The sequence below is a fragment of the Macrobrachium nipponense genome, chromosome 20 (genome assembly GCF_015104395.2).
Source record: "Macrobrachium nipponense isolate FS-2020 chromosome 20, ASM1510439v2, whole genome shotgun sequence".
In the NCBI taxonomy this organism is placed as follows: domain Eukaryota; kingdom Metazoa; phylum Arthropoda; class Malacostraca; order Decapoda; family Palaemonidae; genus Macrobrachium; species Macrobrachium nipponense.
The window spans coordinates 29,068,539-29,084,398 of NC_061089.1; the positions used below are offsets into that span (position 1 = coordinate 29,068,539).

The following is a 15,860-nucleotide window of genomic DNA, read 5'->3' on the forward strand; positions in this document are numbered from 1 at the left end:
ACTTGAAGAGAAATGTAGCCTGCTTACCTTCTGAACACATCCTCCGGCCATTCAGTTCCTCCGTCACTGAATAACATGATGGTCTTGTGGCAGTTGGCACCTTCACCCACCTTCCGCGTACGCTCAAACTGCGCAGAGAGAGAGAGAGAGAGAGAGAGAGAGAGAGAAATATTATTGTTCGGACATGTCAACGCATCTGCTTCAGACAATGAATCAGGGACTATTTGGATATAGAAAATGTTAATGTTTGAGATATGCAATTGCGTATTTACATAAATACATAGGTATGAATATACCGCAAACGCACACAAATACATACATCCATATATATATATATATATATATATATATATATATATATATATATATATATTATTCTATATATGGTCATCAACTAGAAAATTCCCGTTTGGTTAACATATATGAACATGAATTACTAATTCCATGGTAGAGCGAATTAGATATTAAGGGATATTTGTAGCTTAATGCGTATATATGAATCACGGTGATATGATAAGACTCATAATATGGCTACGTGCGACCAAAGCACTACAAAGTTATCAAGGTCGAGGTGAGTTGATGCCGACTCTAAAATACAACGAATACCTGAGCGCGACAGGGATTTTATAGGTGAGAGGCGGCGTTAACTTATACCTCTCGTGATAGCCTTGTGATTTAAAGCGCTTCACTGTATGATATATATATATATATATATATATATATATATATATATATATATGTGTGTGTGTGTGTGTGTGTGTGTGTGTGTGTGTGTGCGTGTGTGTGTATAGGATTTTTTTTATTACTCGAGAAATAAAATCCACCAAAACTAACTAATAAATAATGGCTTCTTCAGCTATCTCATCTTACCTCTTTGAAGGCTTTGTAAGCAAAGATCAGAGCCTCCGAATAACTGGCCATCCCCCCGTCCTCCAGATCGTCAATGGCGCGGTAAAGGAGCTTCTTGTTCCTGGTGCTCGCTTGCACCAACGGCTGACAGCAGTCCTTGTTTTCCTGCCGTGTCTCGTTAGCCTGAAATTGTACCGATTTCGACTGATATTCCTCATACAGGAATTCGGTCTTTGAAAAGACCACCGTGCCTTCGTAAATTCATTTGTATCTCATTCTTCATCCAATGATTCATGAGTTATTCATGGCATTACGCTATGAACACCATCATTAACATGATTTTTATTTCATTCTACATCCTATGATTCATGAGTTATTCATGACATTACGATATGAATATCATCATTGACATGCTTTTTCATTTCATTCTGCATCCTATGATTCATGAGTTATTCATGACATTACACTATGAGCATCATCATAAACATGCTTTTCATTTCATTCTACATCCTATGATTCATGAGTTATTCATGACATTACGCTATGAACACCATCATTAACAAGACTTGTATTTCATTCTTCATCCAGTGATTCATGAGTTATTAATAAAATTACGCTATGTACACTATCATTAAGAAGATTTGTATTTAATTTTTCATCCACTGATTCATGAGTTACTCATGAAATTACGCTATGTACACCATCACCAACATGCTTTTCATTTCATTCTTCATCCAGTGATTCATGAGTTATTCATAAAATTACGCTATGTACACTATCATTAAGAAGATTTGTATTTAATTTTTCATCCACTGATTCATGTGTTATTCATAAAATTACGCTATGTATACTATCATTGACATAAGCCTGAAAGCATATGAGAAGTGTGCAAAATGACTTACTTTGCAATACGTGCAGTTGTTCACCCATTCAGTTGTGTCGTTGAACTGGAAAGGAATGAAATAATGACATTTCCTTTCATCAAAGTCTTGCGACATAAAAAGAAAAATCTCGCAATTTTTTCCTTTTTATCAATTTGCCCGTCCCCCGATGCTGTTTTTTTAAAAAGACAAAATGTAAGAATGAAATTATAATAACAAAATTATCATCTTTCTTGCATACAGTTCCTTTAATTACATTTTTTGTACGTCCACTTCCGTACCGGTATAATATTCCCATGTTCTTGCGTCCTCATATAATTTTACGTCCAGTTTAATTGTGTTCTAAAGGCTGACGAGCTTGAAAAGGACCTTTTAAGAATACTGCACCAAAAAATAAATAAATAACAAATAAATAAATAAACAAAAAGCGGTAAAACAAAACTAGCAATAACAATTGCTATGAAAAATATATTCTACCTATTATCGACTCTAAATAAATTTTAAAAAAAAGAAGAGTGGAAAAACGTACTCTCCAACAAACTATGAGTTTAAAAAGAGAGAGAGAGAGAGAGAGAGAGAGAGAGAGAGAGAGAACAGAAAGTTTGTCTCCTCAACTTGATACTCACAGCTGCTACATTTACGAAATCGTTTTCCCCTAATGTGTCGATGAGAGTTTTAACAGCCCACTTCATGATGGAGAACGTTTGGCCGTGAACGCTGCCGCTTCTGAAAAGGAAAGAATGATTTTGTAACCTCAAATCTACGAGGTCTTTCAGCGCTGGAACAGAAAGGGACAGGGAAAAGGGCTGAAAAGTGGAACAGGGGTTGCAGTTAAAGGTCAATGGGACGCTGCAAGAACCTTAAATAATGCCTACAGGGCACCACATGAGAGCCACTGACAGTACTTACAGCCTCCCCAACCCCCGTGACAATGCACAAATTCGCGATGTTTACGCCGACCGTAATGGGGTTCAGAAGCGGGGGAGAGGGGGAGAAGATCCCCTAGTCATGTTGGATGCCGTGCTCTAAGTTAATTAAAGTTTGAATGAATTAGTTAGTTGATATTCTGGTTTAATTTCAATATTTACTCGCAATATACTGGCGGAAAAAAACAGCCTTACCTAAACATCTTTAATCCGCCAGCGATTTACACTGACATTAGAGTTATAAAAGATATTATTTTTAAAATCCAGCCATGTCTAGCTCAAGACCGTCAAAACAAAATGCTTTTAAAATATCGCCAAATGAAAATATTTTAATGAGCTATTTCAGCCCCTCTACAGATAATGGAGGAAAGCCTAATCATTAAAACAAATTTACTGACGACTTACGTGTGAAGATATAGACAGTTATGATGTTTGAAATCGAGTAGTCCGTTACGAATATTATGACAAGATTTTTTCATATATTGTCTTAATTAAAGATTTTATTAGAGAATTGTTTTCGCCTATATGGAATTTTGTGACCATCAGAGAGAGACAATTCAGAAAAATTTGGGATCCACAACACCAAAACATGGCCAAGATTTAAAGCATTTATAATCAAGTAAAAAATCGAGTTTTCTGTACAGCGTATAATCTCTTTGAAACTCTCGTCACTACCCATGAAACTCTCAGCCGAAGCTCATGAAACTTTCAGCTACCGCCCGGTGGTGGCCTGTGTTGTTGACACCTATAGAGTGCCAGACGCACGATCATGACTAAGTTTAACCTTAAATTAAATGAAAAACTATTGAGGCTTGAGGGCTGCGATTTGGTACGTTTGGAGATTGGAGGGTGGATGATCAACATACCGATTTCCAGCCCTCTCGCCTCAGTAGTTTTGAAGATCTGAGGGCGGACAGAAAAAGTGTGGAAGGACAGACAATAGTTTTCTTTTACAGAAAACTCAAAGCAGTTCGACAAGCAGTCTCCTAATGAGCTCACTCATAAGAATATAGGTCATTCCACAATCTCTGCTTCCTACTGCCCTCTTTTCTTGAGCAACATACCTGTCCATCAGAATGATCATATCCTTCGGCGGAACGGATCCTTGCACATACCATGGCCGAATGCGAGCGTCGTACAAGTCGATCAGATTAGGGGGGACTTTCCATCTGAAAAAACAATAACACCTCCATTAGAGCACTCCCTTTATTGCTGCTGATCAGCATGCCTAGTACTAATAAATAACCTTCCTTTAGAAAAATACACTTGAAACTATAGACATTTTGTTCCTGTACTGCTTCTTCCTTCGTGATTAATCCCCACTCTTTTATCTTCCCCTTCATTTTTCTTTATTTTTTTCATGACTGAACTAGGAAAGGGCATTAGGCTGCCTGGTTCCATTGGCTTTGGTTCTTATAAAATGTGTGTCAATCAAAACGACTGAAAATCTTATCCATATTGCAAAGTGACCTTTCCTTAATCGAGTCATATTTATCATCAGCCGATTTTCACGAGTGCACTCTAGTAGATTCACATCAACCGTGCAATTGATGTCTAGGCCAGTCCCTTATGACGCTCCTGATTGGGTGTGGATAAGCCAATGAGAGGGCTGGAAACTCTCATTCTCTCTCGAGAGTTCACATAGGCAGGATGTATGTTCCACCTCTCCCGAGGGATACTTTTGAAAGACGTATCCCTCAGGAGAGGTGGAACATAGATCCTACCCATGTGAACTCTCGAGAGAAACTGAGAGTTGCCAGCTGTCATTGACTCATCAACAGCCAATCAGGAGCGTCGTCAGGGACTGGCCTAGACTTCAAATGCACGGTTGATGTGAATCTACTATAGTTTCAGATAGATGAGTGAGTGCTGTCGGATTTTTAAATTTAACTGCAGGCTGTACCGAGGGGTTGAAGGGGGGGGGGGGGGGGGGGCGTCGAACGACTCGTTTTCCCATATTTCTGGAAGTCCATATTTTCTGTGACTATCATTTTCATTGAACTGTACTTACGAAGTGGTAAATAACAATCTTTTGTTTATTTTTGCAAGTCTTTTTTTTTATATAAGTTTTTTAATTAAAACATTAACATCATTCTTTAGTAGTAGGACATACAAGAGTGATAATAGCAATATGATATAGGCCACCATATTTGTAAATGATTTTAGTAGAAAAACGATAATTTTAAAGTGGTACGATAATGTGGTCAGATAAATTCGAGTGTCATCTAATCGGGTAGCAGGACATAAACCGCATACCCAATTTTTCTTCTTAAATATAACCAAAATAACATTTTCAAGTATATACCTATATATGCAATGGCATTTATAGAAGAAAAGGTCCAGTTGTGGGAAAAAAAAGACCCTCCCACACCCCATAAAAAAATCTGGGTACGGGCCTGAACTGTACCTAGCAAAGAAAGGTTTCGTTACATTACAAATATGCGGACAATAAAAGACGGTGGGCATGCCTACCTGGTAGCAGGGTAGACGCGCATGAAGCCCGTCTGCGCCCCGAAGTACTGCCACATGAGCGTCGAGTCCCTCTCGAAGTTCTCCCTGAAGACCTGGTCGAGGGTCGAGGACCACTCCAGTCCGTTCAAAATTTCTGGATCTGATTGGAATTTTAGGGAGGCATAACTGAGCCTTCTTTAAAAAGGTCACTTTTAGCTTGGGTAGCATCTTGCTTTGAGGACTCTCAGAGCAAAGCGTCAAAATTTTGATAAGGAAAAATAAAGAAAGAAAAAAAAATAGGAATGGTTTTAATGCAAAAATCAAACTGTAAAATTTATTGTCGATCATAAAAATCTGGGTATGGTAAAATTTATTGCTGATCATAAAAATCTGGCTATAAATTCAAAACGGGGTCTTACCAATACGCCTTTAAAAGCCAAAACAATCACTCACTATAGGGCCACTGATATAACCCGGCTATTCAACTACTATAAAACACGCAGTTAGCTCAGCAGTCTGCCATGAGAGTTTTCTCCGATCAAAATTCAGTATACCCAAAAGTTAGTCACTTTGTTAGTAAACATCAAACGAAACAAATCAAATTCCGTTAGGTTATTAGTATTGCTGTATTAGGGAAAAATCTTGGTTATTCCACGTTCAAGACTATACAAAATTAATTTCAAAACATTTGAAAAACAAAAATCGCTTGTAATTAATTCAGACGTTTTTGAATGGGGGTCTGTGTCAGCTTCATAGATTTTCTTTATTAAAATGAAAACAAAATTTAACGGGGCATGTGATCTACTTTAGAATCCCCCTTTAGATGAAGAGAAACAGAAGTGGTTGAGAATCGCATTGGACTTACTTCAAAATGTTATCACTGACAAATTCCACTTAGATGGATAAACATGATCTGTCAATCTGAATCAACTATGAATTCGTTAGAAAACAAATAATGAGCTACTTGTATTTATGTAGGTCAAGGGATTAGCGACGTGGTTAAAGACATATTAGAAATATGACCCGCAACGATACTCGGCTCCTCGTAGATTCAAACTTCCTATTCTCGGAATCCATTTGCGATGACACACGGTTAGTTTATAGCGACTGTGAGAAACAAGGCAATACTTTTTCTAGAACGCGAAGCCTATCTAAGATTGTCACCATATTTTCATCAAGTATTTTGTGCGTTAAACCACTCAAAAGTCTGATATCTAACATGTTGCCACATCCTCAAGCCTAGGAAAGTGGGTGTTTATGTTGGCCGATAATAGCAGACACGTATGGAAGGAGAGATGCCAATCGACTTCCCATCGACTCGTGGGATTTATTTCTTTGGGTACACTTTTGAGAATGTAGCCGGATCCGCCATCTATTAAACTGCTGTTCCTTAAAACGTCACACGCTTGTAAAAGGAAAACTGGCCATTTTTATATTTTGCCAATGTATGTAACTCAAGTTTGTCTTTTACCAGATCCAGAATCTAGAACCACCAACCGTTTTTCAATGGTTAACGTTTTTGAAGTCACTGGAAAAAACTTAAAAAATTAGCTGTGTTGGAATATCGACTCATCTTCCTTTAAGAGCAGTCATGTCTTTCTTTAGACTCTATTGTTAAAAAAATTAAATCTATAAAGCGTTTATGCAACTACATCAATTGAATATGTCATCGTTAAGAAAAAGCTTAATTTTCAAAGAACTAAAATCATGTCTTGTTAATAAAGTTTTTTTTTTCTGGTTTTTGCTTCAAAGACGACCAACAATCTCACGCAAAGAATAGTGGGCAGTTTTCCTTCCTATGTTGACAAATAGATAGATTTATGCCGGGTACATTTCACAACATATATTAATGACTGATTTAACTTTAAAAAGTATTCGGAATGAGTATCATATCGAAGTGATGTGCTTGAGATCAATTTCAGCAAAGAACAAGTTATAATTGAAAAGAATGCATAGTATCTCTTCGTTGCCATTTACGCTTTTAAAAAAATCTGTTTGTTGACCCATAAAATGGATCTCACGCAGCCTCTCACTGCTCTGTAGGCGAAGGGATATTGATTCATTGGAGAAAGTTCTTTCAGGCACAAGGACGGCGTGCTTGCAACACCACCCACGCAATTCGGAATTCGTGCGACGCAAATTTGGTTCTAATATTGAAACTGAAACTTGTGCTCTCTAAGAGATTCGTATTAGTGATCGGTAATTATATGAAAAATACATCATTTTAACTCCAATTTCTTCTAATCTCGCCCACATTATTGATATAATTATTGTGGTACACCAGAATAATTTAATTCGACACAATGGCAGTTTAAGAATGAACACACACTAGTAATTTATCTGATTTAATTGGTAATGGGAATTAAAAAAAGAAAAAAAACTTCTATCCACAAAACTTTTCAACAAACCGAAAAGTGTGGTTTTTCCGCTCGACTTCGTGGTACAGAAGAATGAGGAAACCGCAAATATTAGTGCCACTCATTTTTTCATGTTCTTGAATAATATGCTAAATCTGGATGGCAATTACTTACTCTACACAGGAATTGCTTGATCGCTTTCTCAGATTTGTAGCAAAATGTACTCCGGCGTTAGTTACGCGAAAAAAGGCCTATACTGAAGTAAAAACAAGGTTTTTCAAGTCACTCGAAAAAAATATACGTGGGTGAGTTACCTGATGAAAGCTTTGCGTTCATTGAACCTATGTCACTCTCCTGTCCTCATTACACAATTCGAGCAATTCGGTCAGAGATAAATGATGCACCCAGAGGCCTCTCTTCGGCGACGTTCAAGGGCGTGGTTCTATTCTAAGTGGTCTTTTGGGTCAATATGACCGATTTAGTATGAGTTGATGCTCAAGGTTAGCGCTTAGCAACTCCGCAAATTTAGGAATGTTGTTCGAAGTGCGTATTGTAATCGCGCAGACTATCGCTTAACCTTTGACTAACGCCTTACGTAAGGTACACTGTCATATTTTATATATATATATATAACATTATATTATTAATTTTATATATTCATGTTTATTATAATATGTATATGTTATATAAAATATATATATAATATATAATATATATATATATATAATTATATTATAATTTATAATAATATATATAGATATCAATAATATAATGTATATATATATTATATATTAATATATATGTATGTATGTATATAATAGTTAATATTATGATGTATGGATATATAATATTAATATATATATATAGTATAAGGATATGTATTATATATATATTGAGAACATATACCTATTATATAGAGATATAATATAATACTCATATATTATAATATATATATAATATATATTACTATAATTATTATTTATATATATATAATATATAATATATATTATATATATATATATGCTAACTGGTGTGAATATATATATCTATAGTATATAGAATAACTATATATATATATTATAAAGATTATATCATATAACATGTTCTGTACTATATTCTTAATTTTATTATTCTTATATTTATGCATATCATATTAATTTATAATATATATATATATATATATATAATACATATATATAATATATATATATATATATATATATATATATATATATATATACAGACGAGTACATATGACAGTAACTATAACTTTATCTCCAATCGTGAATTTTCAAGGACGCTTCGTTATCTCGACCTCTCCTTCAACGACCAGAGGCGATCCGAAGAAAAGCTGGAGTCGACGCTTTCAGAGGGGAAAAATGAAGCTGGGGCGAACGAGAGAAAGAAATAAAAAGAGAGAGAGAGAGAGAGGGGGGTTGGGGGGTTGGGGAGTGATGTCCCCTCTTTTCTTCTAAGATACGATTGATTACCTAGAAGAAACTAAAGGCGAAAGAAGTAAATCAAGGTGATGTCCTCTTTGGTTAACGTGCAATCTGATTGAATGTCAGGTAGACCGGGAAGGCTCAGACAGAGATAGAAAGTCTGGAAAGTAATTACTGTCTCCTTCTGTGTTGTTACGGTGCTTTGCATTTCTTTTTTTGTTGTTAGTTCTGCATGTAACTAGGACTACTCATTTCTCTAAAAAATGAAGGGGAAACAGTGTAACCTCAACTGTGATCAAGGGCTCTCTTTGAACTTCAAAAGGCAAAATGAAAATCAACGAATAATCATGAAGATGCTGAAACGGGAACGGGAAAAGAAAAATCTGCTAAATAACATATCTGAATATTTCAACTACCATTGTCCATGAAACATGATTAATGCAAGAATATTTCATTGGCAGGGTCATTTCCATAGACTAATCAATAATTCAAGGCATAAACACTGAATACATTTTATAACCAAACACGTCCTTAAGCACAAACAATAAACAAATGAAGTTCAGGCTACTGCCAGTGTCCCCTGCAAGATTAGCATCAGTCACAAAACACCTCTAGGAATCAAAGTGAGATTCTCTCAGGCAAACTATCGTTTCAGTCACTCGAAAGGGCCAAGTCAAGAAACGAGAAAGACATTGGAGTCTGGAAGCAAATCTACGCTCAAGACAGGTTCTTTTGTTAGTGGAGGGAGGGGGGGGCGGTGAACAGGAAGCTGCTGGCAGTCATTCTTCGCTCAATAATGGGGAGCAAAGCCGATTGAAAGCTCGAATCGAATGTGTCAGAATAAAAAAAAAAGAAAAAAAAGAAAAGGAATTGCCTGTTTCCCTAAATCGCGGTATAGGATCCTTCCTAGATGGATCATGATCCCCAAGGGTTTTAACATGGTATGTCTCCATTTTGCGGAGTGTTTAGTACAAACCCACTGGAGATGACCGTCAAAACATAAAAGACTGTATAAACCATAAAGATAATGACCCACCAAGCAATATCATTCCTAGATAACGACCCCCGAAACCCCTTGGAGGTCACTATCCAGGAAAGATCCTGGAGGTAGACTGTGAAGGCCAATGACCAAGCAGCGATGTTGCGGTCGCCTGGCAGTTCCAGAACCGAGTCTGTCTTTTTTCTCGAATGAAGAAGTCTGGGGTGCAGCCACGCTCGTCTTGAAGGATACACCCCTCGCCGATTAGAGATCCGGGAAACCTACTTTTCACGTTTTGTATTTTGTTTTTGCAATATCATCGCCGTTTGGTCGTCGGCACGAAATATAAATAAACTGAAATTGTTCATTGACTTTGTCATTCCAACATTGACAAGTTAAGACCTGATACATTTTGGGAAATTGGCAATTCCCTCCTTTTATTCTGACAAATGTGTAAGTGTCATCGGAAAGTTACAGCGAGCAGCTTTTTATAAACTTATACATGTTTTAAAATTGGTAATTTAAACCATTTTCTTTCACTATATAACGTAACTGGGGCCTCTCAGAATGAATATAAAAAATAAACCTTTCTGATTTTCAAGCACTGTACAGCAAGTGATGCATAGCTTCTGTCCACTGGATTCTGATAGAAATGTTGATATAATAATACCAGTGACGCCTTTTGAAAAAACTAATATTTTTTACCAACTTAAACTTTTCTTTGCAGCATTTACATCATTACGAATAGATCGTAACCTTGTATTCTATAATATATATATATATATATATATATATATATATATATATATATATATATAATATAGTAATATGCTTGTATTTTTGCAAATGCGTAAGTATACTCAACATAATATGCCTCATATATTTAAGGAAAAGCAAATAAATAACGGAAGACTGTACATATTTATGTGCACCAGAACATTACCTGATTCTTAACAAGTTTTTTTATTTATACATTTCGAATTAACGACACCTATCATGAATGCAAAAGACAAAATCCTAACATAATTGTAGTGGTAAACACTATTGAACTCTTAGCGAGGATTTTTCTTTTTCAGACAAAAGGAAGAAAACTTATCCAAGGATTATGAACGTGCGTCTAAATAGTGGATATAGTGACTTTTTCTCATTTCTATTTAATCCACTTACTTCTGAAATGAAAATAAAAAAAAAAAATGAAAAATCAACCCACCTTGCATATATAATTTTTTTCTCATGAAATTTTTAATTTTTATTATGACTTGAAAAGAATAAAAATGAAATTCGTCATGATATCGTCAATTAGTAAAGGAGAGATGGACATTTCTCATTTCGATTCAAATAGATCATAGCATCTTTACACTTGGAAACGTTCAACTGCTTGGGATGCTCAATTAACAAGCAAAGTTACAGAGACTATCTTCATGATGACCAGACTAGAGCTTCGGAGTCTTTCAAACGGCTGTTGCGAAGAGGACCTGAAGAATTCTGCCTTTGTACAGCTTCTTGCACTTTTAGAATGAAGGGTTGAATAAAGGTAGTTACATGTACCAGAGAAAATCTGCCCTTGTTAATAGAAAGAAATTTCTAAAAGCGTTGGTTCCTAGGGTAGCGTTTTTTTTCGCACACCACAAACACAAGGATTAGCTTTTTTCTGGGGCATTAGGAGGTACTGGGGAATGACTGGGGCGTGGGGTCTACCCTACTAAAAATCTGAATGCTCTTCCTCAGGCACCGTTGGAGCTCTCACCAGCGTCATGACAATCATTTTCTTTTCATGAAGCACTAACAAGCCTATGTTCTGTTATCATACCAAATCCCTGAGTTTATCATCAATTGTCTATGCAGTCACTCTTGATTCTAATGACTGTTGATTGCGATTATCATGCCAATTGGAAATGCGAGTCAAAACCGTTGACTGCCGAAGCAAGGAAATTTGAACGGACTTTGAAAGGGTGGCAAGTCATGAGGAAGAATTGCACTGTAAGGTGAGAACGCCACATATGCTGTGCCGCTGAGGAAGGAGATTGTACACATACCCTGTTCCCTATGCTCCCTGATGTTGGCCCATAACCCTACAACAAAGATAAATATGCACTCAGGTCAGCTACCACCGTAACACTTCAGGGAGGGGAAAAGTCTCCTGAAAAAATCTCTAGTTTACTTTCGTGTTGTTTATTCTAGTTTTTAAATTTCCTACTGAGATCACCATTACCACCGGTGTACATAAATTGGAGTGTTACTTTTTTTTAATGCATTCTACGGGTGTAGATAATGACCGTATCTATCTTTTAAGTAAGGCAATGCTTGGATAATAAAGACTAATGAACATATACCGAAGATATATCCATTAGTCTCATAGTACATCGGTCCTATATATATATATATATATATATATATATATATATATATATATATATATATATATATATATATATATATATACAGTATATGTATGTGCATATATATATATATATATATATATATATGATATATATATATATATATATATATATGTCAGCTATGCCAAAGCCTAAAACTGAATATATGGTCACACATATATTTATATAAGTGTATATATATATATATATATATATATATATATATATATATATATATATATATACATATATATATATAAACAGAGAGAGAGAGAGAGGTTAACTAGAAGTCTAATTAATTCTAAAATGTTCTGAAAAGGAAAACAATTCCTAATTTAAAATGAAAAACTGAGATTACAGTATTTTGAATGATACATGAAGTACATATTTTGCGCGTACTAAACCTGTCGTTAAAAATCAAATAAAAAAGTTAAAAAGATGCTCTGGTCATGAAAGGGAAACACGTAGCTGACATCTAACTTTAACAGAAAGGAAAAAAAAAAAGTAAACTGCTTGCTGGAAAGAATGACATCAAAGCTGTGCCATGCTGCCGATGTCAATTAAAAATTCATAGACACTTTGTCTCTTTTCCGAGATAATGAATCCTTAAATTTTATATGAATCTGCACGCTCAATAAATGTTTGTCTGCAGAATAAGGCTTTATTTCGAGGAATATATGGAATATGTGTGTGTGTATGTGTGTGTGTGTGTGTGTTTGTGTGGACTGTGGACGCTGTGCGTGAATCCATCTGCCAGTGCGTGTTCACATTCATTTAAAAGCTGCAAATTATTCTAGCCATCTTATACATTAGATTATTAGACCTTCGTAACATCACCAGCTACTCTGTTTCCACAAGCTGATAGAGAACGAAGCATAAACAAAATTGAGTAGAGAACTATACGTAAAATCACATCATTCTAAAAAATAACAATTCAATCATAGTATCCTCATAAACTGTAAAACACCAACGAGCAAATTTTAAAATCCAACTTAGCGAAAATATACTCTTTTCGCGTAAAAAGAAAAAAACGCCATGAAAAATAATTCAGAAAGAGAAAGACGGAACGAAGAAAGCGTTCTTAAAAATTCGAGGAGCCTAATGGATTTGGCTGTAATTACAACTATCGGATAACGTGACTGCCTCTCTCTCTCTCTCTCTCTCTCTCTCTCTCTCTCTCTCTCTCTCGTCTCCTCTCTCTCTCTCTTCTCTCTCTCCTCTCTCTCTCTCCATTAAATCATTAATTTTAATCTATATATTGTTTTCAACCGCACTGCAGCATAATCTTCTACTTCGTGAAATCTTACCTGACATTTTTCTAAACACTTGAACTAAATTAGCTTAACATGAATCATATTGCAAAGATGAAGCAATGCCTACACTCTTGAATTGTTGCAAAGTATTTGCACTTGATAAATAGACGCTAGAAACACACAAATGGACACACTCGTAGATGCCACCTTAATATACAGGCAATTGTGCGTTCATATTTACAGACAATACCGTAAGGTTGTATCTATGTATACCTGTGCTAGTGAATAATTCTTAGTGTCTTCGGCTAATGTGCTGCAGGAATGTATATGTATATGTATATGCATGTGTGTGTGCGCGTGCGTGTGTATTTTTTAGTGTAAAGAATTTTGTATAAAAATATCGCTTGCTACAGAGATGGATATCAATAATTCAAGAGGTTAGGAATATTTCTTTGAAAATGGGTAACTGGTTTCAGTTAAATCCTATTTATTGACATACAGTAATGCTCATAATCACTGCAGCAGGAAACTGAGCATCTGAATGGAACGAGAGAGAGAGAGAGAGAGGAGAGAGAGAGAGAGAGAGAGAGAGAGAGAGAGAGAGAGAGCCGTGTCTATCTCATGTTCTCTACGATAAACTACGAACATCTGTGTACAGAGAAAATGAAAGTAAGCCTTATTATTTGAGATACTTAATATTCTTTATAGTAACAACAAAACCTATTGCACTCCAAGAAATACAGCCAAGAAAAACTAATATTAACCGCCCTGAAAGCACCAAGAATCCCAAAGGATCTTCCTCAGATTCATTCAGAGTCCTTCTAATTTGCCATGGAAATAATGCAAGGAAGAGAAAGAATGTTTAAGAACGCTAAAAAAAAAGGAACAAGAAAAAGGCACAAGAAAACGAGATGAGTTCAGATGCGAAAGGGATTCTAAAATAATGGTTTAACGTTAGAGAAGAAATGATGTCTTAAATATCCTATTTTTACTGAGAATTTGAATAATCCTAATGAATATGAACAGGTTAAACTGGAGAAGAGTTAGCTCTTAGATATTCAATACTACGTAGTAAGTGTCCTGGCAATGTAAGTTATAAGATTCAAGGATGAAAATAAAATTCATACTTCATTAAAATCGAAAATTACGATTTCTTCAAGAATTCAAAAACAGTTCTAACAATATGAAATTCTTAATCAATAAAATCACCACTAAAACCGAAGAAAAGCAATGTATGATTAAGAGAACAGTATTGAAATAATATAGAAAGGCAGAGAATCGGTGTAAACTGGTGTAAATTGTAAGGAACTAGATTGAATAAACAGACTTATAAAGATACCAGAGAATGCAGGTGTAAATAATATATATATATATATATATACTATATATATAATATAATATATATATATATATATATATAATATAATATATATGTATATATAGAATCTAAAGGCCATTTTTACCACATACATATGTAAATGTAATTGCACAATGCCCTCTTAACTTCTCAAATTCTTTGCTCTTTTTTGGATACGCTCGTCACCAAAAAAGGAGCAAAGAATTTGAGAAGTTAAGAGATGCATTGTGACTATTACACATTTACACACACACACACACACACACACACACACACACACACACACACACACACACACATATATCATATATATATATATATATATATATATATATATATATATATATATATATATATATACACACACATACAAACAATCTAAAATATTTAAACTATTTTTCAAAACAGCTGTTGGTCTCAGATGAATCTAACAAGATAGAAAACAATCTCTCCCAATTTCCCACGACAGACAACACGACCGAGACGCCACTCACATCCTTCGTAGACCTCCAGAGGGACGTGGATCCCCGACTGGTTGTACGGACTTCCACACCCAGCTTCTCGTCGTAGGCCATCTCGTGGGAAGTGTTGTGTGGGTCCAGGTTCTTCATCAGAAGAGGCCTAGACTTGTTCAGGGTCAGTTCGTCACTCCACAGGTAGGTTGTGGTGGCGTCTTCCAAGTGGTCCACGATTTTCTGCAAAAGACGATTTGGCTTATTTGTGAGTTACCTCTTAGAAACTTTACGAAGCTTTCTATATATTCATAATAAGTTACTTTTCAGAAATTTATACTGACGATGAATTTGATTTTGAATATAGAATTTCTAGAGTACTATTATCCAAAAATATTTGTAAACATATTTCTAAAATATGTAGCATAAACAACAATGGACAAAAGAGGATCCACGCGTCACAATTCGTTGCAGAACTGAGGGAAAATGTAAATTTTGTACATTTTTTGGCACTTTATTTGCTCCTGGCATTCCT

General features: G+C 35.4%; 1 protein-coding gene across 1 annotated transcript in view; it reads right to left on the bottom strand.

Annotated features, from left to right (window-relative positions):
* The window catches only part of LOC135224214 (voltage-dependent calcium channel subunit alpha-2/delta-2-like), a 199,734-nt gene that overhangs the window by 21,475 nt on the left and 162,399 nt on the right, over nt 1-15,860 (bottom strand). The window contains 9 exon segments of the mRNA XM_064263073.1: nt 28-128; nt 871-1,032; nt 1,752-1,796; nt 2,357-2,456; nt 3,721-3,825; nt 5,129-5,267; nt 11,922-11,957; nt 15,368-15,412; nt 15,415-15,568. Coding sequence (XP_064119143.1) covers nt 28-128; nt 871-1,032; nt 1,752-1,796; nt 2,357-2,456; nt 3,721-3,825; nt 5,129-5,267; nt 11,922-11,957; nt 15,368-15,412; nt 15,415-15,568 — 887 coding nt within the window.